Source organism: Varroa destructor, unplaced genomic scaffold (genome assembly GCF_002443255.2).
Source record: "Varroa destructor unplaced genomic scaffold, Vdes_3.0 BEIS01000001.1, whole genome shotgun sequence".
Lineage (NCBI taxonomy): Eukaryota > Metazoa > Arthropoda > Arachnida > Mesostigmata > Varroidae > Varroa > Varroa destructor.
In genome coordinates, this window is record NW_019211454.1 from 39,946,347 (window position 1) to 39,972,540 (window position 26,194).

The window sequence follows — 26,194 nt, forward strand, 5'->3', positions numbered from 1 at the left end:
AAGACGTGCAAATCTCCATCTTCCAATGAATACACTAAAATAATAATCATAACTATATTTTAATTAGCAGTACGCAATTATTAAATAATACCATGTTAATTAAAATGTACTGAAAGTAAAATTGAACAGTGCTACATTAGTCTGAGTTCATTATCCTGACCGTCTACCTTAGTAATGATAGTTTTCATTAGGCCATAACACTGACCATGTACAACTTGATTGCCAAATAGTTCTATAAATTAGAAGCAAGTTCGTCTTTTTCACTTGGTCTCTCTCTCCTTGTTCTTTTCCTAATCTTGCCGCGATATTGGTCCCTTAATTTCCCTATCTGAGGCGGTCTACAACAATTATTGATTAGCTGAGCTCATCGAGGCCCAGCTGTCGTGTGGCTGGGACGAACCGCAACTCGCAGTTGATGAGAACCTTTTTTCCGATTTAAAATAGTGTCTACCGCCCTATGATATAAGAATTAGTCCCTTGGGTGTGGTCGAAACCGATTAGAGGCACGAAGGGAGGCTATTACAGAGTGTATTGTATATTCGGACAATAAACGGTGGCTAGCACGAGGCAGTTGAAACGGCAGGCTTGGAATTCTTCAGGGAAGTTTCTCGTCCCAGATGAGAGACCGAGTGAAAAGGTGGCCTAGGTTGGGCTATGGAGGCAGCAGGCTTCATTGGGGAAGGCGCAAGACGCATGAAAACGATGGAAAGCGAATACGGAGCCTTGTTGACGGCGGGACAATATTGAGATCGTAAAGCTCCAGGGAAATCGCTCACGATCAAAGGGAAAGCGGTTTGCAAGGCTTTACTCCTCTTTCGTCTCTACCTACTAGCTAACTCTCGCTCCCTCGTTTTCATTCGCCTTCAGCCTTGTTTTTCATCTTCTCTTTGGCCTGGGCTCGGTTCCTGGCTTCGGCTCGGCTTTGCTACCATCCTGTATTTTCAGCTTCTTCCTTTCCTCTCTTTTCCCATTCAGTCACGTTCTCCTTCAGCTCTCTTCCTCACTCGCCAGTCCCTTGCTTCGGCTTCACCAGAATCTTCCACCACATCTTCTTCCCGCTTCACATCAACACTCTCCCTTCTATACCATTTTCCTTCCCTAGTTTCCTTGTGTGGCCCAATAAAGACTGAGGCCGATCTCGGTGATGAGAACAATAGTTGGTAACAGCTGATAGATAAAAAAAAAAAAAAAAAAAAAAGAGGGGAAAAGAAGGAAAGGACGAAATAATGGACGAGACACAAGCCAAGGCGAGCTTTGGAAATTTAATATCGACATGGACTTCGTTGGCCGAGACGAATGAGAGGGTGGCTACAGTGAGCCGTTGTCGTCATTGCTGCTGCTGGTGCCGTTGACGCTGAAATGACAACAATGACGACAAGATTGTATGAAGTAATAGAGATGCCATGTAATGGCTAACGCAAGGCTGAGAAAATGGGCGAGTGGGAATGGCATCAGAAACGGAGTCGCAGGAGTAATAGGGACTGAGAGCTGCATTTGGAAAAGCGGACCATAGCTAACTGGGGTCATCCGGGAGCTTAACGCTAAGGACAGGTTTGGGCAAGAAGGCGATCGTTACAGTCCGGACGGGGATAAAAGGGGGGAACAAGATAGCTGGGGTGTTCTCTTAAACCCGGTACTTTTTTTTTTTTTTTTTTTATCTAACAAAGCATGGCCTAAGTTCTTTCTGGGCTAGAGGAAAAACAAGAAGGGAGTTACTAACTTTTAGATTGCAGACTGTCTACGATGGTTGACCGTAAACAGATAGCTGCATAACGAACAAGAATGTGAGAAGGCTTGAACTAGCCGAGTTATAGCTGTGAGTGTGTATCTCGTACCTCGGAGAAGCAAGAGAGACAAAAAAGCAGGGAAATATCGGAAAAAAATAGACCAAGAAGATGATACGCCTCCTCTCGATTCTGAATGTAACATTTACGTTTGTGGTCAAGCGGGAATCTAGTTTCATTCTATACTCTTATGTTAAGTTACACGAGCAAGGGAGAAATGATCGATGCGAATTGGTCTTTTCGAAATTTTATTGAAACCTTATTCTAATTGAATAAGATCCTATTATTTGAAAATACTGTTTTTCCTAGCGTTAGAGTGACATGAGTATAGGCCAAATACTATAGAAGGCTAAACGATATTTTTGCGATTGATGCATCATATGAAGTTCGCTTGAGTGTTTCTTTAGCGTAGGTTAATCAATGACAAGTTGTATTACTACTATGACAGATCTGGCATCATATATTAGACGGCTGCTATATATGTATGCAGTAAGGAGCACTATGGCAATATATTTCAACCTGGAATTTAATTATATTTTTTCTTTTTAAATAAACATACAGAATAGGTCAATGCTTCCCATGTCCAACTCAATATATAAAGAAATTATCCGAAACGAAATCATATGTCTCATTCACGATAATACAGTTGGAAACCTTCTTCTTCCCTTGGAAAGCGAAATCTATAGACTGCCATACGAACAACCTAACAATCAGCACCTTCTACTTTTCTGCTGAGAAGATCGTATATGCCTACGTATATCTAGTTTGCCCCGCTATAATGAAAGTTCATTGAGGCACTGAATCATACACCGTTGGGCCACGGGTCGTTAAACCCGGCGTTCTTGTCGGCTTCTGCCGAAAAGATCAAATCCGTCAGAGGAGAATGTAATGAGGAAGGACATCAAGCCTCGTCGTAAAAGGAAAACTTTCAGCACAATCTGTTTTCACACGTGTTAATACTGCGAATAGCCTATTGAACTGTTAAAACTGATTGAGAAAAATCTGTTAATAAGATTAGACGTTCAACTCCATTAAAAGGGTTGGCTCCATTTTTGAGAAACGAAAAGCAACACTCAGGACCAGATTTTTCAAATCAACAAAGCATTAAGGCGCCAATAGACAAGCAACTATATCTCTATGCAGAGCTAATGTAAATGTGTAATATTTTGTCATGGATCTAATAAAGTTTGTCACTATTTCTTCGAGGCCTGAAACCTCGTTACTATGAGTCGCAATATCACACAGTTTATAGAGAGTCTATGGAAGAGGACTCATAGCTAGACATGTATAATTTCTTACCGTACATTAATTAATCGCGCTATAGTATAAGCTAGGTTCATAGAAGAGGCAATTCAGCTTCATAGACATATGTGGATCAGTTGTGGTAGGTAGGTAGGTAGGTAGGTAGGCAGGTAGGCAGTGATGTCGCAACGTAGCAAAACTCGAAATAGTTGTTTAGGTTCAACCAATTTGTCTGACTATTCTAATTGAAAACATATTAATAATTCGTTGAAGACTTAGCGTGCGAACAGCTAAGAACTGTTTAGTCTGCTTGAAGTTCATCTGTATAAAAATACAGATGAACTTCAGGCCTAACGTTATGTAGCTTACCAATAAGGCCCATAATAGCTTAGTATAACTATTATAATATCAACAACATGACTTTACTGTAGTATATCGGGGCGTTTTGGCCGCTAATTACCTGGCGAGAGCTAAGCTTCTTATAGGATTTATCAATATTTGGTCCGCGCGTGAGATCATTACACAGTCTTGCTAATGCTAAGCAGCTCAACTAACCTAAGCTGTACCGTCAAGGCATATGGAGTACGCTTCGAACATTTAACTACAAAAATTTTCTCCAACTCCAAGACAGAACTCTTAGCTAGAACTCGAAACCTGTACTTCTTTTTATTAGATATAACAAGCATCGTCACTAAATTCGTTTCAAGTATGTACGATAACGAACAATACTTGAACTATTACACTCCAACTATGAGAAACTTCTTGTTTTTAAGGCAAATACAGTTGCCCAATGACGACCGGTAACTGTAATCAACCAATTAACCATTAATGAAAGACATTTAATTCCTGATATTATTTGGAATGGAACTATTACGGTAATCGATCAGATAGATTTTGTGCTGCCAAGATTACAGGTACCATACGAGCGGCATCGTCAACAGGTAGCTAGCTGACCTACATATAAGCTATCAAAGCAGTAGAAAATAACTGTGAACGTTTCGCGCCATATATGAAAATGTACGGCGTTGGTGCTTAGTGTAGCACCCATGCAAATCATTTTCTGTTCTCTTATCGTTCCCTTCTGTCTGTCAATAGACTCACTACAAAGTGTCCGATCTGTGGGTTAATGCACGGTTTGCAGCAACCTAGAACACCAGTGTGTTTAGTGCTCGGACAACTTACTTGATATTAAGTCGTCTGAGAGGCTATGGTTTTGGTCGGTCCGTCGGACTGCAGAATTGACAAAGGCTTGCTTAGTCACGCATGGACGAAGATAGGCGGAAGAAGGCCGAATAGAAAACAAGCTGGCAAGCAGTGTCTGAAAGTGGGTTCGTCTCGAGTTGTCACGAAACGACTGTGTACGGATGTAAGTGAACCTTGAGTATGTATGCATATAGTGTGTAGATGGGTAGATGTGTGCCTGTGTATATGGTTCGCTTCAGTTGTCGACACTCTGTCTCGGTTTGTCTGCTCTAGTCCTTCTCGGCCTCAGCCGCCTGGGTTTTCATTGTTGGAAGGGGAAGGAAGAAAATAGTACGAAGAGTAGATAGGCTCCTAAGAGACGAAGCGCGCGGCGCGACCAAGGATGAAACGCGGCAATCGGTCACAGTCATTCCACAAAGGCAAGGGAGGTTTTTCATTTACCCCATTGTCCCTCCCACGAGTCACGAAGAGTGCGATTGTCCTAGAGAGCATGGCCTGCTGAGGAAGTACACGGAGCTGTCTCAGGGAAATTCGGGTTGCGATTTACCTTTCCTTGGAAACCACTTCCGAAAGCTCGAATTCCTGCTGTGTAACCCCCAGAAGAGGGTAGGGTTAAGGGCGGTAGACGAGGCTGTACCGCCGACGGCAGTAGGAGTAGCGGATTCAGCCAGAGGGACAAATTGATATTAATGGAGCCTCGTATGCAAGCGAATGTCGTCGTACGTTGCGCACCGTTGTATGCGGAGATAGCGTGCGAGACTGCGCGAAAAGGCCGACCATATACTGTAGTGCAACTGTTGTCACATTACTCCTGCGCAAACAATACATGAAGAAAACGCGTTACTCGCCAATCCTTTGAGCTTTATTGTGAGTCTAGCCTGCTTCCTTTGAATGAGTAGGTAGTACACAGAGGAATGATGCGTTTAAAACAACTGTTAGAAATTGCTTTCTGCAGACAATTAAATAACATTTATTCGTAACAGCTTTGTTGGTTACCAAAAGCGCCCATATCAAACATATCGTATGATTAACATAGAGTCGTTTTTATTAAGAAACATTTCAGATTACCTAATAGCGTATCGACTATTAAGCTGACCTCAGGCACCTAAACACAAACAATGTAAATCGCGGAGCAAACGTTTCGTTATATGGCCTGCTAATTCAACGGTCTACAATTGCTTAAAATACAGCAGGCTTCAAGCACAAGAATTATATGGGCCTTCAAAAGTACCTAGCATTTCTAGCGTGGGACGTCACATCCATTGTATAACAATCAGGCACTGCAACATTTAAAGACTATTATCTCTGTTTAGCAAATGCCACGCCCGAGGGAAGTTTCACAACTCGATTCGATCAGTACGACTGCCAAAACCGAATCCAATCAAAACATCCAGCAGCCCGTCTAGCCTATGCCTGAACCAAGCCTATACTGGGCGAAAATGGACTAGAGATTGATACCTCCATGATGTCAATGTGCGTCTGTGTCCACTCTTATGGAAATGTCTTCTCTCTTAGCGCCGAATACACTGTGTGTCCATCTGTGTGCCTGGCGCAGAAGATGCGTTGGCGGGCACCCGCTCTTTGGGCGCACACATTCTACTCACTTTATACCTTTCTATTCCTCATGCTTTTCACCAACCGTCGAAGATCACGTTCTAAGGTGCCTACTTCTATTTGTGAAGATGTCATGTACTTCCGCTGCTCACACTGGCAAGCCAGTGGGAGAAAAGGCGACGGCGTGCGCTTCTTCCGCCTCCTCTTAATGCCAGCTTTTTTCGCGATACGGCTAGCAGCAGCAGTAGGCCTGACGCCCCACGGGGACAGCATCTCGATTCGTAGCCGAGATGCAATGACCGAGAAGACCATACCGGACTGCCGTTCCCGCTTCTGCCTGCTTCTTAAAGAGACAAAGAATGCTCTGGATATGGAAGAGGCGAAGTAGGCTGGGCGGTGGCTGCGCTGTGGGGGTTAGTACGGACGGCGGCAGGACTCTGTCCTTGGGACCGTCAGGCCATAGACTCAATTGTATTCCCAGTAAACGGTCCGTGTTCGCTCAGGGGGGTCAATTGAATTGCACAAAGCCCAAAGCAAAAGAAAAAAAAAGTGCGGTGACAGAACGGGAGTGCGCGAGTGAGAGAGCGCAGAAGAGAAGCAGAACGATAAGAAGAGCGACTGGTGGAGGGTAGCGGCTGACAGTACCAACTAGCAGCCGCACTAGGGGGTAACAGCAGCATCAACAGCGGGAGCAGTGCCGGCGTCGGAGGGCAACAGCATTTCGAAAGAGGGCAGTGCTGCTATGCCCACTGCAATTCAAAGTAGCGGGAAGAAACCGAGAACAAAAAAAGGGGGGGGCTAGAACGGGCGAAGTGTCATCGCTTCAGCGTTTGTTCAGTCTAGCCCCCGTTGGCGGCGGCAGCGGCGGCGGTGTCGTTGTCGTCCTTTTGCCAACTCAGCCGTCGAGTCGCAGCGCCCCGGCCGCCGGCTGAATTTGGTCCATGGCTCTCTCACGGGGAAGCTTTTAGTATAGAATTGGATAAAAGTGAAGAGGGTAAGGTAGAAGATGGACCTAACAGAAGCACTCAACAGTAGCAGAGGCAGCAACAGCAGCAGTAGTAGAAGGGAAAAAAGGAGTTACAGCCACGCTATCGTGCTGTAGCGTTGGACAACGCAACGGGCAAGAAGGAAATAGCGAGACCTCTACCTCCCCCTCCATTGAGTTCTAGAGACTCCCTTCGATAGGTAGATTGAGTGAACTACGCGTGGTAAGCTAGGCCTCTACAATGCCCTATGGCTTTGCTACCATGAATTTCGTTTTTGTCTAAGCGAACCCCTCCGAAAGCGCATTCTGAATCAAGAAGTCGAAATCAGACAGGTCAAGCACCTGGTAAAGATGACGTTATCTGCACGTGTTTGTGTCACGTCAGAGCAAGCAGTACCGCCTTATGAAGAACACCCTCGTCTATAGAAAATAGATCTGTTATATTCTGTCTCGATGTATTGAACCTTCTTCTGTTCTCTGTTTCATACTTGCATTACGTGGCGCATATTAAACATATAGCTTAACAAACGTCACTCTCAATAATGACCTCTCAGAAACGCAGATGTACTTCTATATATAAATATATATATATATATCTGGTTACCTATCTGGTCGATATTTTGAGACACTGGATATCCAATACAAATGTGCATGCCTACATTTTGAAGTCAAGTGAGTGTGAAAAATATTCGATTTTTTTTTGCTAGGTAAATGGATGCAATTACAGTGAGTAATAGGCCCCCGGTTGCGATCACTGTGATATTTTAAATAGGACTCAGATATACAATAACATCTCTGAACGACAAATTCACACTTGCATTCAAAGATCTTGAGCCGCATACAACACGTTTCCAATATCCATTATGTTTTCCAGCACAAGCGGATTACCGAAATAGCAACTTCAACGTATAGATTAATAGAGTAACCCATCTGTCCTTATAAATATTATCAAAAGATTCTAATTTTTGTGTAGATGTTTTTCATTCAACTGTAACCGAAGATTATTATCAAATACGAACCTGAAGAAAGTGATACCTTTGGAAGATTTAGGAAGACTGCGCAAATTTCGATTGATGTCAGAGCAAAAGGGAAATCCAACCTTAAATCTGACGTTCCTCGTACGGCGCCATAAAATCGCGATTAGCGAGTTTAGAAACACCTATGAGAAATATTTGTACCTCAGTTAACGACTCGTATATGCTGTTCAGCATCAATTTCGGTTCCAAAGCGTCTCTACTAAGCCAAGGAACGTTCCGCGTACACGGCTAATGTTGTCATGTTATGTTCCACACCAATTAATAAACAAATATGTGTTTAAAGTATAACTGTGATTTTTTTTACGCATGTAAGATGCGATGAAGTATTTTAAGAGCTGCGATGGTCGCTTATATATCCAGTCTATACCTTGTATTAGGAAGCTGGCACCCCTTCTATAGGGGAAATCTAAGCCAAACAAGTAGCAGCTCTTCGATATTTGCTCAGAACTGTGTGGTGAATGTCGCCACGACAAGCGTGTGTTATAATGTTATTAGTAACCCCAGTATGTAGCTGATTCCTTTATTAGGTACTTTCAAACAGCAGTCACAGAAAAAGAAAAGGTTCACTCACTGGCAAGGATGATGCGAGAAAAAGTTATGATCATTTCTCGAGGAATCTTAGACAAAGCTGAAATTAATTATAAGGTTAATATGTAAACTGAAAGCTTGTACGGTTTAGGATGTGCGACATTTTGGAAGTTACCTCGAGTAGCAATGCCCAACATTTTATATTCGATAGCCTTTTTATTGCTGGATGGCGCCAAGAAACCAGCCAACAAGGTCGCTGAGAACTTACTGCGTAAATATACGTATCAGTGCAAAAAAGGTTAGTGTATAGATGCAAGCGGCTCAATCGGCGCCACATAAGACGACTAAATGACTGAACGACGATTATTGCACGATCAGGAACTCGTCACAAGGCGTCTGCTGCTTAGTGTGTTGAGATGCTCGGCACGGCTGTGAAGGTGGGGAACGTCGATATGTATCAAATAGGGTCAACAGGGATCTGCAAGTGTTTAACTGTCAAAACCTGACTTGAATTGATGTTGGAAAGGCTATGCTTGAACTGGTAATCTTATCAAGGCTTGACTGAATAGATAATGTCATATACGACAATCACACCGGACAATTCATAGACAGCCATCAAAACAGAGCTATCATTGCGTACCGATGGCGTCACAAAGAATCGTCGATTCTGAAATATCTTGCGCGTTTAACACGTACTTATTTGTTTTTATGGATGTGACCCGTACAGAAACGGTTACGATTGAAAGATGCAAAGATACTTAATGCTTCAATATTCTGTTCGTTTGAATACAGGGTGCTTTTTTACAAATTCAGGAACCACTAAATACTCTCAATCCCGTTTTACGTAAGCAGTGCAGTGTTGGAGCATGGATCTTAGGAAAGACACCAACGCCCTTGACGTGCGGTAACATTCTACTGCGATCTTCATTCCAATTGTCCTTTTTCGTATATTTTGTTTGACAGGGAAATAGCCCTTCTTTATGGGCTCTCATTTTTCTATCACGAAGACTTATACCACAAATATCTACTTAGTTGTGAAATATGAAGGCACAGGCTGCGCTTGCGGTATACAACGTAATCATAAGTAGGAGATAGCTCCTGAAGGAAAATATACATTACTTCGTAAATAATGCGTTTTACTATTTTGTTGACCTCTCCTATAGCGTCCCTTAGATCATAGCGGATGCGGTAGAAAGGGCGTTCGTGATGTTCTCTGTAGGCTGAATTGGACGACGGATAGATATATGTACTATTATTATTATTATTACTATTTTTATATGTTATTTCCCTGGAGAGGAGCCCCTCTAGGACCTCTTTCATTCATTACTGTCACGGCCAGTTCTCTCTTGCGCATTGTAGCGTCTTCATGTTGCGTCCCTTCCTTTCGGCAGGCAGCTGCCCACTGGTCTGATCGCTATACGCATCTCAAGCGCTGCAAACTCCTATTAAGGGGCTGTATTATTTATAAATAAATTCACTAATCGCTGTTCAATATTTCAGGTTTACATAGTGCATTCGATAATAGCAAGTATTGGACAGTCATGCATCTCATAATCTTGTCGGTACGATGACTTGAAGAATAAAATTTCTAGAAAGCTCGAGAAACGACGGTTCGTGCAGGCTCCTTCAATTACATATAGAAAACTCAACATTTTTACATAAGAAATAAAGTTTTTGTTTGAATGTATCATGTTATAGGTAAAATGCAAATGATTCATTTTATTTATGCAGTTTATTTTTATCAGAAGTTTTTCTCTCGCAGAAGTTGAGGCTGATTATTATTCCATTTCCCTTCGGACAAAACATAACTGCGTGATAATATGGATAAGTCCCAATTTCATCCAGAAAGCTGGTAAACGAGATGCTATGGTCAAGTCAGTTAGAGGGAAGCTAGCTATGAAAGCCTCGTTCGCTGTCTCAGCTACCGCGAGCCTCTTTTTTGTTTCAGCTTAGTAAAATTCACATGTGTATACGATCACTCTGAAAATCTACTGTTTACTTTCATCACTTGATTCAGACCAATGTAGCAGTTATTATCCCTGTTATTTATTATCCATTGATTCCCTAATGTTATGTTTATGTTATCATGTGCTTCCTTATCAAGCAGATAAATGAGACAACGTTTTGAGGTACTCTACTAGGGACAGTAAGACCGGCGATATCCTTCAACGTTAGTAGTTACCTCGAGCAGAGAGTCTTTTGAGGGAAAGCTCCTGCCTGGGCCTTAACTGTCTAACAGATCACTTTTAAATCCATATTGTATATCTAGCCGCCGAATCTGATCCTTACTGGTACAAATTTTGCCTTTGTTCAGGCAAGACTGAGTTCACGGGACCCTAAGTTTTGCCTTGAATACCCAAACTGTTCTGAAACTATTTAAGTTAAGTTCGTTGTGTATAAACCACCTCTGCTGAGCGAGATGCCCTCATGCCAGTGTCCTGTAGGTTTGTATCGTGTAGGTTAATCATGATAGATCGTCGTATGAGATGCGCTCCATCGTTTTACGTTACCTCATGGATGGAACCTCGACACGAATTTCACAGATATCCCAGAACTACTGGTGGAGACACTCAATAGCCTTGGGCGAGCACCCGAAACATTTCGCCTTTCGAGCCTTACATAACCGGCGGTGGCGGCATAGCTGTACCAACCTTCGAAGGGTCTTTGAAATCATCGAATACATAATGCGCGAGTACGGACGTATATCGATTAACACGGCTTTAAGTTTGTAGGGTAATTCATAGGTTTGGCTTTTTGCGGTTTTGATAATAAACATAATTTTGGACAGCAAGAGTACCTAAGCTCCTCACCAATGATACAGACAAGCAGCTTGGTAACGGTTCGAGCAGCCTCTTTTGCTACGCCATTGGCCTTCAGCTGTTTGATAGGGATCTTAAAGTCGCACACACCGGAACGAATCAAATCGCCCAGAAGAGGCGCCGTAGCGATGTTGTAAAGTGTAGACAACCTGAACTCATCGTTAGGTCGTGCAGGCAACTGGAAAAAATATACGAGGCAAATGCAGCGCTTTACCATCCAGAACTTTAGCGCGGCCCAACTCGGAATGGACTTATAAAATGCAGATTCAAATCAGAGAACGAATGAGTTGGGAACTCATCGTCGCCTGAACAGTCATTGTTTGGTATTTGGCTTCATCTTCTGTCGGACGGGGCAACTCTCTCACTACTGTCGCACACGGACCGCAGTCCCTGTGCTATGGAGCGACAGAACATATTTTCTTTTGGTGTAAACTAGTCAATTTCTCGTCATCGTAGCGCAAAAGAATTTTCATTTCATATTGCAGGTACATTAGCGTGCTGCTTTTGGTGATCACTGTGAATCGTCGTCCGATCAAAAAAGAATAGGACTTCTTCACCGCCCACATGACTGCCAGATATTTTGTTTGAAAGGATTCACCATTTCATCTTTTGAAGCCCAGAAAAGCCAGCTACCTTAGGCAACCACACGCCTCTCTGCCGACCTAGTATCAGGCAAGGACAACTCCGAGTCTGACCCTACGAGCGTTCGTCTGCAGCTCTGTTTTAGTCCGTCGTGGAAGTGCTGGAAAATAGGCTTTTTTCTGGTGCAGAAATACTAGCTGGTATGAGTTACTCCAAGTACAGGAAAAGCATCTCCTGCACTTAACAGCCCATGTGGAGTTTTTGGAGAAACTGTGGGTGGAGCGCAATGCGATGCAATATAATATAATGCAAACTTCATGAAGCTTTTCATGAAGAAGGTGGATTGTCGTCGGAGAGTCAATAAGATCTCTATGGTACCTGCCGCAGATGCTGCGGATGCCCCTCAAATCTTTTGAAGAAAGTTACGAGATCGTCTAGACAGATTAATGCCATTTGTTGCTTGAGTTTTCTAGACACGCAATTCACCAGCCACTGAAACGTGGCCGAGGATATGTTGGCCTTGTATCAATAGTTTTAGTTGGCCAGTTTGAAGGTCATTCGCTTAGTCCACAGTAATTCATGTTGGAAAAGCCCAACTGATAAGAAGTCCATGGTAGAAATAATTCTGGTCTTTCAATACGTCGAAGAGGCAAAAAGTCCGTTTTGTTCATTAAATTTCCAATGGACAAGATCTGTAGACAAGAATAGAACAATAAACAAGACAAGCTGTTTGTGCGCAAGGTTCATTTTGTGAGAATATGTAATTACTATCTGGTTTAGCGCCCGTTGCACCTACTTAGGGGTGCAAGATTTTTACTTCGTGCCCCCATGCGAAGTCGCTTACAGAGCTCTAATTTACTTTTTTTTGGTGGCATTTGCATGCTGGACCCGGTGGATCAGAAGAAATCCAGTCTGTTTACTAAACGCCCACCCGAAGTCATCATGCGGTATTTTCAGGCGAGTGTATCAAGCAAGCAAGCAAGCCCCGAACGCCTTTTCTGGCTTTGTACTTGGAGAAGACGTTTACGTACGGTTACGGTCCACATATCTTCCTCTGTGTGCGCTTATTTAAACAATTCGGTTGTTCCTTTACCACGCGCCTTTGAGCCTTACTATATTGCACAGGCACTGATCCGCAAGATTCGTGAGAAGCACCTTATAGGTTCTTCACGGGTATAAATCTATTAAACTACGCTAAATCACGAAGATATCATTGGGAAACAAATGAGGCGCCTCGTGTAATGTAGCTATTTTTGCGGAGCCGATGGTACCCTTCACTAATCTAGACGATTTCTGTGTCGACCACACTACATTTCTTGTAATGCGGATGCGGCGCCACCCGCGGCAGTCCTTTGTAGAAAAGATGTGGAGATGACACTTACCATAGTTCCTGTGCCCAGTATTACAATGCTTACAGCATTAGTATAGACGGCGTCCTTGAACTTGAACGTTATCAGAGCGAAGGGCGTATTTGGATCTTCTTTTCTTCTTCTTCACAATGCTAGTTGAAGACATCTCGCCCTCAACAATGGTAGTACATGCCAGCCCACATTCGACTAAAGGCCTGGCGGCACTAAAAGGCCACAGGCGACATTTCAGTCGTCTATAAGAGCCTTTTCAGTTTGCTTATATTGCTTAAATGTTTCGCACCATACCTTTGAAACTGTGTCTCGAAGGGGCAAAGTTTTTTTTGGGAGCAGCGGTTAGTACGATTGTTCTGAATCTTTATACCAGTTAGTTAGCGAGATCTCAAGGTCAGGTTAAACTCCCTTTATCTATTTGGTGGACTAAAATTACGCGCGCTAGCTGGTAGCGCTGTCGAGTCGGGCAATGGCGTCCACTGTTAGATCACGAAAGTTTTATCAAATTCCGTGCTGGGGGAGGCAAAAAAGTCTTACTGATGGAACATTGACAAGTACAAAATTTGGTAGCTCTAAGGCTCTAAGGTGCGCTTTCATTTATGCCCCATATGCTAAACTTAGTTGCCTCTGATTCATCTGTAGTACTGGGTGCTCTGATTCGGTATCACAGGGCCGGCTCTCAATTATGGAGCGGTAAGCTTGCTGCCATTGTTTATGAAGCCGATTGAAGGAGCACAGATGACGCGGTTTGCGGCATATAAAGTAGCATATAGTGACAAGCTTATACCTTTAAGGACTTATAACTTCCAGCTGCTCGTACATGTTGTCACTAAGAATTGCTAATTTTCTGAAAGTTAACTACCAAGAAGACTAATTACTACGACTCTTAAAACAAACTCGCATAGCGGTCGAGGTGAAGCGTCTCCCAAGAAGCGTACAAACATTTTTTTTGTACATAGTTTAAAATGAATCATAATAAACGCCATATCACTGAAACCGAATGGCAAGCTAATGCAGGTGGATAGAAGCAAAACCGACTGAATATGCTGGCTCTCTTAGAAAATTTGTGCGCAGGCAAATTAATAAGAAAGGTGTATAGAAACGATGCTGTGTCGGAAAGCCAAGAACTTTTTGGTGTTGAGCATTTCTGGTATCTACACAGCGGTCCTGAGTGTACGAAATAGACCGAAGCTTTATAAACATTTCGAATGAATACTAGTTGTAGAAAAAGGAAAATTATTCTTATTTTTGTCAAATAGTCAAAACTGAAATTTTGTAAGCATTTACGTTGTGTAATGAAACAAGGGCGGATCGAAAGGCTGCGGCAGTTTACAATGCGCGATAGATGACACGAGGTTTATTCGTTAATCTCAATTATATATGTGTATACATAATATCGTAGCGTGCACTGGTCTGTTTGTGAAGTTAGCAACGGCTTCGGCAAAAATAAGCTCTCGTTCTACGTGCCCATCACTTTTTTGATAGCGCTTCCTGTCCGAGTTGAAAACATTCGTATATTATTGTGAGGGACAGAGAACACTTGTAAGCGATCGGTGTGACTGATCGGCCGATTCCTTACCGACTCAGATGACTGCATCTCGTCATTTGCATCTTGAGAAGTTTCCGTCGATTACTTGGCGCGTTCATGCATGTCACAGTGTAATGACGACAGATTTACTTGCGACTCACTAGAATGCGTTCATCCTAGTTGGCAGACAGGGCCTGCAATAGGTGAAACGATAGCGAACGAAATTATGCGATAGAACTAACTCCATAACAATGAAGACAGCAGGAGCAGCAACAACAACACGTTGCCTTAAACTTTTCTCCTTTGCCTAACTCCTTATAAAACTACAAACTGAATAAGTTCTTTCCTATGAAAAGAAGCATTTACAGCCAGATACGTCGTTTGAGATCGCGGAAACGAGCCAGACTCACCGTTCTCCCAAATGTGATCATCAAAAACCGTGTGCAAATCGCTAAGGCAAAGGGGAGATCCCCCATGGCAGATTTTACTCTAAGCAACTCTACAGTTTGTTCGTTGTTTTTGCTGCGATTCTAAAGTCGATATGTCCCTTGTGCTCATTATTACTCACAGTAACCCGATAACGCCTGGGAAACACTCGAGGAAAAGTACCAGGCACGAAAACAGTGAGTGCTCTCCCACCCAAATGAACGTTCGTAACAAACAATTGTTCACCGTGTGTTTTTCTCAGCTGATATCTTAAAATAAAATCACCCAAAGAGGTACTATCGGGGTGTAAAGCGGTCTGATGCCCCGCGCGTAAGCACACGAACTGTATCCTAGTAATACAATGAAATGCTGGACGATCCACACATCTAAGCAGTACATATTTCCGCTCTACTCGAATCCATTACGAGATCAAATAATACATGAATAAAATGATTTTTCTTGCCTCTACGAAAGGTGCACTTTGATTCGAGTGCAAATACGTTTACCAACATTGTCAGCAAATCTGAGATCTAAGGCTAGTTAATCATTGACAAATGTCCCTTCACGGAACTGAAATAGTCCATTATATAATGTTTATTCTTTGGTCAGTATTCTCTACCAGGTAACCTAAGGCTTCACTTGCTCGTCAGCCGTAGGTACGCGCTCAGATTTTAGCATTTGCTAATATCTAATCTACGAGTGTATGCAAACTATGCAATTTAAGCAATTGTGGCTGATTATATACGAAATTTGGTTATCTATTAAGAGATATGTCTATGAATGAGCCATATAGCTTCTAGTTTTTAATGCTCTTATTACCGTAAAGTAAACGGGTCGCTTCCATGTTTGAATGAAATAAACATTATCCGCCGTAAAAAATGTGCCCACTGCGCTTCTCCTGGAAGGATAAATAGAGAGCATTAGGTCAAAAGTACTAGCGTTCTTATTAGATCCTGCACACGTGCATACGAATTTACATACGATGCCTATAGATAGTAGTCCGCTGTGTGAGTATGCACATGCATACAACGAAGTTCTTCTTCTTCGTACAACAAAATGGCGCTTACTGAAAGGTGAGTCTTGCTTATCGGAGCGGCCCTGAACCTTATAACCCAGTAACAGACTAATCAACCGCCATTCTTTCATGCTCACTTACTTGGCACTTGGATCATACTTGTGCGCTCGTGTAGAGCGATCCAACTATGCCTAATTCGTCACGAGATGAAGTTCTCGTCGTGTCGCCAATCCACAGTGTCCTTTGTACGCCCTACAAGACCTCTTCGTGAAAAGAAGATGATGATGAACAGCCGGTAAATAGCACAACGTAGTGGTAGAAGAGAAGATTTTCTCACTAGCAAATCGGAAGTGCATAAAGGTATCATCAGTTCTTTGGATGTTTCGCACAGTATCGGTGAATAGAACCTGCTTCACTGGAGGGTGTTTATTTAGATGAAAAAATAATTAACACGGATAGATTTGTTATCTATACGGACTCCACGAGAGCGCATCAAATGATTATTGCTTAATACATACTCACAGGGCTAACTTGCGTTGTTCAAGTTATTACAATGTCCTATATAATGGATATTATTATTATTTGAACGTACATGTTAATTAATATTCATTTCGCGGCAATAATTACTACTATATATACTGAAAGTAAACAAAAACCTGGGCGCTTTATATAATGCTAATCTTCTTCTCAAAGCTCAAAAGTGCAGGACACCGTTAAGTAGATTTTATTACCCGACTATGCTTCTTTGTTTTTGCATGCGTGTATATTACTATGAGGTTTGTTTTTGCATATGGATACAATAATTCGTTTATTTCTCTATCTAAAAATACTGTATCTGTTACTAAGGGAGCAACAGGACAATAGTATCTAGCGTATCACTAGAGGCGTAGAGACACTCTGGCCTAGGAAGTGTTTACCTAAGAAATATTCGTTCTACATGTCCAAATGCTGTCGCAGTAGTCCCTGCAACAAAAACCACCATTTAAGAGCGTTCTTATGTGGCTTGTTTTCAGCCTGTGTTAGCGATAGCAACATCAGCGTCTAACAGGGTGCCAGAACAACTGTACATTTTTGCGTAAATCTAATCAGGCAAATGTGACGGCAACATCACCGAGGTCAACCGGTAGGTCTGTCATTCGGTCGCTCTCTTGCTGGCAATGGCCGCGCATAAAAGCAACGTATCACAGGGGGGAGTCCTAAACGTGCCGCCTTCTGCCGGTCAACGGAGATGATGGTTCCAATAGTTGCAGGAGGTGGGGTATGCATCGAATTACATATGTCATTCGAGCGTGTGGCATAATGCTTCTTTCTACTTATCCTCCTTTTCCTGATTTTTCTTCGTCCATTTCTATTTTTATGGGTAAGGTTACATCGACCGTTCGAGCCGCAGGCCGCGCCACAAAACACTACCGCGCGACAGCTGATGGCGGCTCGAGCAGCGTCATCGGACAAGCAACGTAAATTTGCTTCAAAATGTTTCCGTTTTACATGATCACAAAAACGTTCTCGTGTTTGCGTTTCCTCAGTATCACAGTGGAGCATAGTGGGTATTGAACGCATTATAGTTTATCCATGATGTCGTCAATTATCATTAGTGTTTGAAGATGTAATGCACAGAATACCAATTTATGCTGCTAGTCATCCTGTCAGAGGGATATGTCATTGTGGTTAAAGCTTGAATGTTGGATATAGAATAGGTCTGCATCTTAAAGTCTATCAGCTTTCACGGTGTTCACGGTTAAGGGCACACGATTATTGCTAAACAAACTGGCTACCTGACCGTATTTTTTCGACCTTTATTTATATACCCATCTGGCTTGATTAAGTACTAAAACTGTCCATAGCGCTTGACCGTTGAATTATGGAAAACCAAAAATTCTTTCATCGGAGTTCACAGAATAGCATCATACATATATGACAGTACCGTATAAGTGTTTATGGATGCCACCGACTATGAGTAACGTGTTGGTCACATTTTAGACTGAATTCTCTTAGCCTTACAGTAGAATGCAAACGTTGTTTTGATCCATAACACGATTTGGCTACTCATTGACGCGGATATACGGAGTTACATGTCAAAACAAAAACCTACTTCCGATATCAGCGGTTGCAACCTCGAAGGCTTCGATTGCAAAGCCACTTCCCAAATATTTTGAAAACCGGCTCAGAAACTAAGAGCACGTGAAGCCGATAAAAGCGCAGGAAATATGTTGAATCCAAGAAGTAACTTACTCAAAAGATTTAATGAACCGGTTTTATTCTAAATGTCTAATTAAACTCTATCTAAGGATTTTGCTTGTAGTGCACTCGTGGAAGTACGTGAAACTACTCGAAAATGATGGGTCATTTGAGAGTAAAAGTGGCTCACAGGGACATAGTCCATCCAAATCAAGAATTTATTGAACTCTGAAAAAAATTATGTCAATAAAGGGGAGCTGTAAGAGACTTATTAACAACATATGGGTATATTTATGGATTGTATAAGTAACTATGCTATCTTTGATTACAACAGTTATGCACGCGCGGAAAGACGCTCAAAGAAGTTGGTTGTATCTTGAAAAACTTCGTACGCGGCTCTGCTTCCTACGTGAAGAAGATAATCGTTTTGAATAGCCGTTGACGCCATTTTGAACACAATCATCTCCATTGTGCTTTGACTAAGCTCTTCTTAGACACTTCCTTAGGTAACTACGCAGTTTTAAGCTTGACACAAGCATTTGTTGCTGCCTGGTTCTTACATACAAGATCAATACGAGCGCCTAGACACTGCGCACAATTAAATAGTGTTACGTAAATGAACTATTCCACATAAAAAAATCGATTGCGTTTGTTGAGCGTAAAAGGCGTGTTCTCGTCTGCCTCATCCAGGCTTGGCCAAAGCCGCAGCAGGAGTTGCTCGCTGTTACTTGTCATCTTTGTTCTCGTCGTTATAGCTCGCGGGAGCAGCTATTTCCGAGGTATCCCTAAGTGGTCTCTCCTTCTGTACAGTACGGCGAGTGGTCGACTATGGGTGTCTGCTTGTGTGTCAGCGCGTGTGTGCGGCTCTTTGCCTGTCTCCTAATAGTCTATGTAGTAACGACCTTGGGGTCGGCGGACCGCTGCCATCAAAAGCTTGTTATGAATCCATTTCCATTTCCGGACACAAATTGCTTTCGGAGTACTACAGGCCTTCGTCGTCACAGTCCGTTCGACGGAATGAGGAAAGGATGAAAAAGAGATCCTTGCCTTCAGCAGTGGACCCTCGCGTTGAGCCCACTGCTTTTTTGCTGCTCAAGGAGTTCGTCACTCAATCAACTGCACTTCGAGTCCCCGCTGCAGCTACACAGTCGTATAGCTATCATATAAGATCTGTGTCGCCTTGTCGAGCCGATTCGAGCCAGTAAGACCCCTATGGCCTGCTGTAACGGTCGCCTTTTGCCCACTATCCGCTCCTTCTCCATTCTCTAAAAACAAACTTCAGCTGTTGAGACTATCGATACTTGAATACACGGATCATCGTAACGAACGTAAGGCAGAATCAAGGAGTGGAATAGCTCTTTCTTCCTGACATCCTAAGCCCCTGTTTCTTCTTCAAATGTTCTCACTCTCTCTCCCTCTCTCAACTTAACAATAGATCAGTTTTTATCGATAGATTCCAGTTAACATAGTGTACGGCGTTTTATTGCTCTTTTATATTTTCTTCGTTTGCTGCTTTTCTGATCGACGACGCTTGTAACTGCGGGTAGTCATCGATCATTCTCCTGCTATACTGTGAGTGGCACGATCGCTAAAAGTCGAGAGTACTACTCAACCCCTTCTCAGGGGCAAAAAAGAAATGTAATTTTGGGAATAAGGAAGAAAAGAGTAAGGACGAGCACCATATTAAATGTGGTGCTAAAAAAAAGCAGCCACGCGTACACATCGATGTAATGTGCTATGTCCCACACCACTGCTACTTCGTCCCACTCGCGAGAAATTGTGTACGTAAAGTAAAGGAGCAGAAGTGTCTTGTATAACGAATAACGGCACAAGCCACGCCTCCGAGACTTTGAGTGAACGTCTTTCCGACTAACCCTTTTACGGAATAGGGCGACGCAGAGACGGTGCGGTAAGTGGAAAATGGCGGCATTTGGGAAGAGGAAGGGGAGTTCGGAAAAGAGGGGACTGTCGGGTCGACTAGAGCCGTCGGAGATACAATGGTAAGAGATAGAGCCGAACAGCCCTTGACAAGAGCTAAGGAAACATCAGTCGCCGCTAAGAAAGGAAGCGGGCAGGCAACCAATCTGGCTTGGTTTCAGCCGTCCGCCCACGACGCCTTCGACCCATGACGCAAAGGAATGGCTAAAAGGAGGGAGCTAATTGGCCTCATCAATCTCTCCCCACGACACAATTCCCAAAACCAGAGGAACAGTCGACCTCTTGGTCTCCACCAGTTTCACAATCACCCACACACATCACAGTGGCTACTTTAGCGCTTCGACGAATCTTGGCTTGTTTAAGCAGATATTTGTCTGTTTTTATGAATGGTGCGGTAAGATGAATAACACGCTTTTTTCCATAAAGTAAAAGTAAAATTGTGGGTGATCCAGGCATTAGCTCGCCGGACAAAGCGTTTCGTAAGCAAGGTTTGAGCTTCTATCGATGACACATTATTGTACAGCAGCGTCCACGACATACGTATGCACTGCTACTGCGTAGAGCTTGATTTCATTAGAGAAATAGGGTTCACTAGCTTTGGCTTCTACTACACTTTTTACCTTGCGACTTTCATATCCAAAATATGTACCTTGGTCTACATATCTGTAGGGCTGAATTAATTTGCTTGATAAACGGACAGACTTCACGGTACATGTACACCCGTGCACTTCAACGTTAAATTACGCTCAAAGTTTACCCATCATTGGTTCACCTTTGTGAAATAGTACTGCAAGCACTTATATAAATGTTTATAGCAACTTGGCATACTAACCTTTATATTCTACCCTCCTATATCATACACATGACACCTTTATGAGCTTGGCGAAAACTGTGATTCCTAAATTAGTTGATTTACGGTTTATGGGATTATTTAGAATCTACCAATGATCGCATTGTACAACGCACAGCATCGTACTGCCATTCTTCGCTTAGTTTCTAAGCCAGACTGGCCAGTGTCCAGGCTTGTGGGCAGTGAGAAGCATGATACAGATGACAACAAGTACCGGCTAGTTGTGTACAAAGGTGTTTATAGCTTCTTGGTTGCCTTTCATATAGTTCGCAAGCGATTTTGACGAAAAGCCACGTTTTAATTAGATAAATAGCAGTCGATGATACATACGACGAACGAAAACGGTCATCCTGCTAAGGTTTAACTTGAACAGTACGACTCGCAGCCGGCAGAGAAATAAACGAGGAAACATAACATACACATTCGTAAAGTTCTTTTAAAAACACAGCGTCTAAGGTCACACACACAGCAGTCTTAGTCGATTAAGCCTCGAGCTGTATGTAAATTCGCCGGAACACCGTCGCGACTTTCGCCGGGTAGTTCATTTTACTGACACTCGTATCAAAGGCTTTCCTGAGAAAAACAGCAAGATATTTCATTGAGATATTAGTCTACGTTTGAGCGCTTCGTTCAGTGAGTTCTTATAAAGTCTCAAGATCTAACTAAGAAACATTGCCTCGATGTTAGATTCAGGAAATCAACGGTTAAAGTCCGCAAGCGAAGTTCACACATGTGTCTAACATGTATCAGTTTGTTTGCAAAGATGTTTCGCCTCACTTTTGAACCTCTACAGTTCAATAGATTTATTAATTAGCTCAAACAACGACTATGTAGGAGTCGGTTTTACGTAATCGTATTCCGTACTAGACGTTGATGTGGCTAGACTCTATACCAGTAAAGAATTTTCTGTGTGAGAGAAACTAAAAGACATACTGCGCTACACACGGTCGAGATCCGCCTAATTCTAATGAGCTTTCGCTTTTAATTAACGTTCAGCTTCAAAACAAAGGATAGTTACTTTTTTAATAGCTTTTAAAACACAGATACAATTTTTTAGCTCACACAAAATTTCTGCCTAACCAACACTCATCCTAGCAGCCCAGAGCAAAGCTGGGACGAGCTAATTTACAACGTAATATACTTGCGCCATTTAGGTGACTAGATTATATTAGCTCAAATCGAAATTAATCGATAATTCGTATGGTGAAGAAGCAGGATAGTAAAGAAAAGTTCGCATATTTCAGTAGATTCATTACAATGCGCTTCCTAGAATGTAATTTCATTAGAAGAAAAGAAGAACTGATGACGATTCATGTATGCAGCATAAGAATATTTTGAAGTCCTAAGTGAGAACGATAGCCTTCCGTAAAACTTCCTTCTTCTTACACATTACTATAAACCTTTAATAGGGTAGTGAGGTAAACTAATTTACTCCAGCTGTCTACAGTTTTCGAAGGATCCGGATAACTCGTAATTAGATTTACGGCAAATTGTCTTTTAGTCTCGTTTTTCAGAAAAACGCGAAGGACCTAATGCATTTGCGACAACGCTATGCAGACGGAAGTTAAATTCCGGCGATGACCATAAAGTAATCTAGTGAAAATGATCATACTCTATAAGCATAGCTTTCACTAAGACAATCGGAAACTACATAAAAACTCCCAACGAGCTAAAGCTTTAGAACGGGTTAGCGTTGAAAATGGGCAGCTCGATCCCATCGTTTCTACTAGATTAGCCATTCATAAAGATCACTCATAGAACTTTACCATTAATTCTGTAAAAGTGTTATTTTGTTTCTACTTTTTTTTTTTTTTTTTTACCTTGCCTCGTTTATATCTTACAATCGCTGACAAAACGCATCATCCGTATAGGCAAATATGTATATATACTTTCCTTGTTACTAACAAATACTTTTCCAGCTTCCTATCTAGCTATGCTTTTGAGACACGAACAACGGAGTCAGTATCTTGTGCGTCACTTTTGTCGGTTTAGATAGATTCACGTTATGCAGAGTCGGGTGACACGTAGATCTGGGAAATGATTCCGGATGAGCTGCCCGCCAAAACAGTTCTCAAAGCTAGCGAGGGCCGCATAGATCACACTCGGTCCATGTCGCTTGTCGTCTTTTCTCTCTCACTTTTCCGACGAAACTCGACCCTTTCGCCCTGCTGAGCAGCGACAATTGAATAAGCGTTCCCTGGCCTTCTCTCGCTTCTCCAAAAATAGGCCCCATTATAACACGACGGACCATAGAAGACACAACGGAACAAAACTGGTCCATTGTATTTCCCTGCTGAGTCAAACCATCGCTTTATCTCTGGCGAATTCGCCTCTACGATTACGAACCGACAAGCCGGATAAAGGGAAGCTATTCTCTCGTTATTATTATTATTAGAGCTACATTTTACCCATGTTGTAGCCACATACACATGTAGCCGGATGGCTGACGTGCAGTTTTAGTATATAAATGTCGCTTTTTTCTCACTCTATTTTTGGCGTCGTTTACTGCAAAGCTTGCTGATAACCCTACAAGCCCATTATTTCCTAATCGTCTAATACTACGTTGGTTTTAGCTTGGCCAGCATGTGTATGCTAAGATGCTAAATGAATGCGAAAAAAGTAGCCATATTTTTTACAATACAGCCCAATATTGATTCGAACATACGCTGTCTTTTGTGTTTTCGAAGCTGCGAACTAGAAAAAATTAAATTCATTGATGATCCGCCGATCTTATAGTAATTATTCAAGCTATTTTGACAGTCTGCTCCATTTAACTGCCGACTCCCTGTACTGTGTGTAGAAAAATTCCAAGTTCCGGATTATTAAAATGAACATAATTTGTGAGACCCTTCTATATTAAATGTAAGGCTTAACTGAAAGCTCTGTTTTGGATATTGTATTACAGGTAGATAATTATCTATGTTGGGGCAATAGATAAATATTCGCCGAACGTCATTTCACCTTTTGGTAAGAATTTTTTTCTAAATGAGTTCCATTTTTTCAACACGCGGTCGTTGATTCTAGGTTGAATTGAAAGAGTAACAGTGAAATAGCGTCTCAACAAATATGGCGAGATTTCCTTCTAGCGAAAACGTGGCGTACGAACTTCTATGCACATGTCCGTTTAGCTTGAGAAATGCCATACGGTCGCTTTACGTACTTCGATTTTTGGCTACTAAAGCCCGTCTTGAACGTACTTGAAGATGGGCCGGCTGTTTGGACCGTAGGTTTGACAAATCTGACAAACAACCCCTCAGTAAGTTTGGTTATTTTACATGCTGAAGTACTAACAGCAGATCATAGGAAATCCTATTAAGCTCCATAAAATTCAATAAAGAAACAGCAGACTTCTCAGGCGCTGCCATCAACGGATTTGCGCAACACCAACAAACACCGCTCACCCCTTTAGCTTCGTTTCTTCGAATGCATAGATTATAGACTATTCTCATAAGAAACAGACCAAGACGTCTCCCAGCAGAAGCGGTCAGAATCTACTTTTAGTGCACGAACTATAGAAACACCGCGTTTCCCCTATGAATTTGTCTCCTTGAAAAGTAATGGGGTTTCAAATGAATTATGAGTAAATCATGTCTAGAGAAGAATTTGAGACGTATTGTTAACACCACAGCTGTGTAAATATATAGACTTACTTGCGATTTTTACTGTTTCTATCACTATTCATTGAAGTAGCCAAAGCAGCAATGGAGGGCATACGCGAGTCCGTGAGATCCGCCCTCGCTTCTAACGGTAGGTTAGTTTATACATATGTTCATGTTGATTCACCTGATGCGTTGGCGTCCGGTGCGAGTAGAACCCTAGTATACTTCTATAGTAAACAATGTAAGGTATGATTAGTTCTTTGTGGTTCTAATCTGGCCTTTTGTGCAGATTTTTGAATAATGATTTGTATGTTTACCTTTCTGTCGATATCTTTCGCGAAGACGGGTCGGCAGAGCAGGGAGCACGAAGCCGTGCGACGTCCGGCTCGTCGGAGTGGACGAGCACCTACGGTGGGGATTCGTCAGCCTCGGCTGATTCTGACGCCCGTCCGGAAGAGGCATGGCTACGCCGTATGCTCGCTGGGGCACATATGCCAGCGACCGCATTAGACAATCAAGAATCGGTGATGAATGATCTTGAGGCAGTTGAGCATGGCTTAAAAATGATATGTTTTGCAAAACTTACCGAGGCAGTTGAAGCTGGAAGCCGCGCACGAGCTGCAATGGAACAAATGATGCGCATTCAAGCGAAGGAACGAGAGCAGAATCGTCAACGAATGCTGATTCTTGAACAGTACAAAGACATCAGTCAAAAACTTGCGATTGAGAATAGTTGTCTCAAAGAGCAGTTTGCCTCGACAAAAATCGGGAAGCCATCAGCTACTGTCTCAACGTCTACACCGGGAAGAAGCACAAGGAGTAACGTCGTAGAAGGTTATGGATGTTCGGAAGTCGAGGACAGAGTGGGTGGCGATGTGCGCGAGGCCAAAGAAGAAGCTGTGAGAGAAGCTGAACAAGAAAGTCAGAACCGTCGACTAGATTTTCGTGTTAATGATGAATAATACCTGGGATCGGATTTAAGCCGTTGCCTTTTACGTAGTTCTGCTAGCGTCAATAAAGTTATTTAGCTTCCCCTTGCTCCATGTCGAATAAAAGCTTTCTCTTCCTAGAAAGAGCTTATATATATATATATATATATATATTCGGTGTGAAATACTTAATGGGAACCTTAAATGGTCGTTACACCGAACTCATCACCTATAAGTAAATAGCTTTCAATCCACTTTAAACATGTTAATAGCGCCTCAAACGCAGAACGCAATGAAATTCTCGGACCTGCCAAGAAAGGATATAGAGAACAAAGTAGTACAACGGGGTACTTCAAATAATAATGTCTATCTGAAAACACTTGCAGTCTATTTAAGTCAGTATGAGTGCGGGATCTCTTGTTGCAAGTATGTAAGCTATTTTCTCCCTCTGTATAGCTCAACGCAAAGAAAAACGGATCTCCTATTGCATATCGGCGGTGAGTGGGGCGGAAAATAGAAAAGCGGGGAAGGGTAAACGATGAATGGCAGAAGCTGACGATGCGACGCCTCGCTGGAAGGCACGAAGGTACACCGTCGGCACACTGCTCCCTCGGGAGTGATCCTCGAAGAAATCCG

At 42.5% G+C, this 26,194-nt stretch overlaps 1 protein-coding gene and 1 long non-coding RNA gene across 6 annotated transcripts; one reads left to right on the forward strand and one right to left on the reverse strand.

Annotated features, from left to right (window-relative positions):
* Nucleotides 1-135: 135 nt before the first annotated feature.
* On the reverse strand, nucleotides 136-23,564 carry LOC111251020 (uncharacterized). 5 transcript variants are annotated; one of them, XR_015330304.1, is made up of 7 exons: nucleotides 22,851-23,564; nucleotides 21,013-21,603; nucleotides 16,206-16,479; nucleotides 15,869-15,947; nucleotides 14,675-14,817; nucleotides 4,209-5,040; nucleotides 136-1,354 (listed from the first exon to the last, which is right to left on the reverse strand). It is a non-coding gene; the product is annotated as an uncharacterized LOC111251020 (long non-coding RNA). The 5 variants fall into 5 exon arrangements; XR_002673605.2 differs by lacking the exon at nucleotides 136-1,354 and adding an exon at nucleotides 3,663-3,830 and having other exon boundaries at nucleotides 22,851-23,562; XR_015330303.1 differs by lacking the exon at nucleotides 136-1,354 and having other exon boundaries at nucleotides 3,663-5,040; nucleotides 16,206-16,400; nucleotides 22,851-23,560.
* Nucleotides 23,565-23,952: 388 nt separating this feature from the next.
* LOC111253358 (uncharacterized) lies at nucleotides 23,953-25,787 on the forward strand. Its single transcript, XM_022812632.2, has 3 exons — nucleotides 23,953-23,997; nucleotides 24,718-24,777; nucleotides 24,972-25,787. The coding sequence occupies exons 2-3, from the start codon at nucleotides 24,732-24,734 to the stop codon at nucleotides 25,589-25,591; spliced, it is 666 nt and encodes a 221-aa protein (XP_022668367.1). The 5' UTR covers nucleotides 23,953-23,997; nucleotides 24,718-24,731; the 3' UTR covers nucleotides 25,592-25,787.
* The last annotated feature ends 407 nt before the right edge of the window (nucleotides 25,788-26,194 follow it).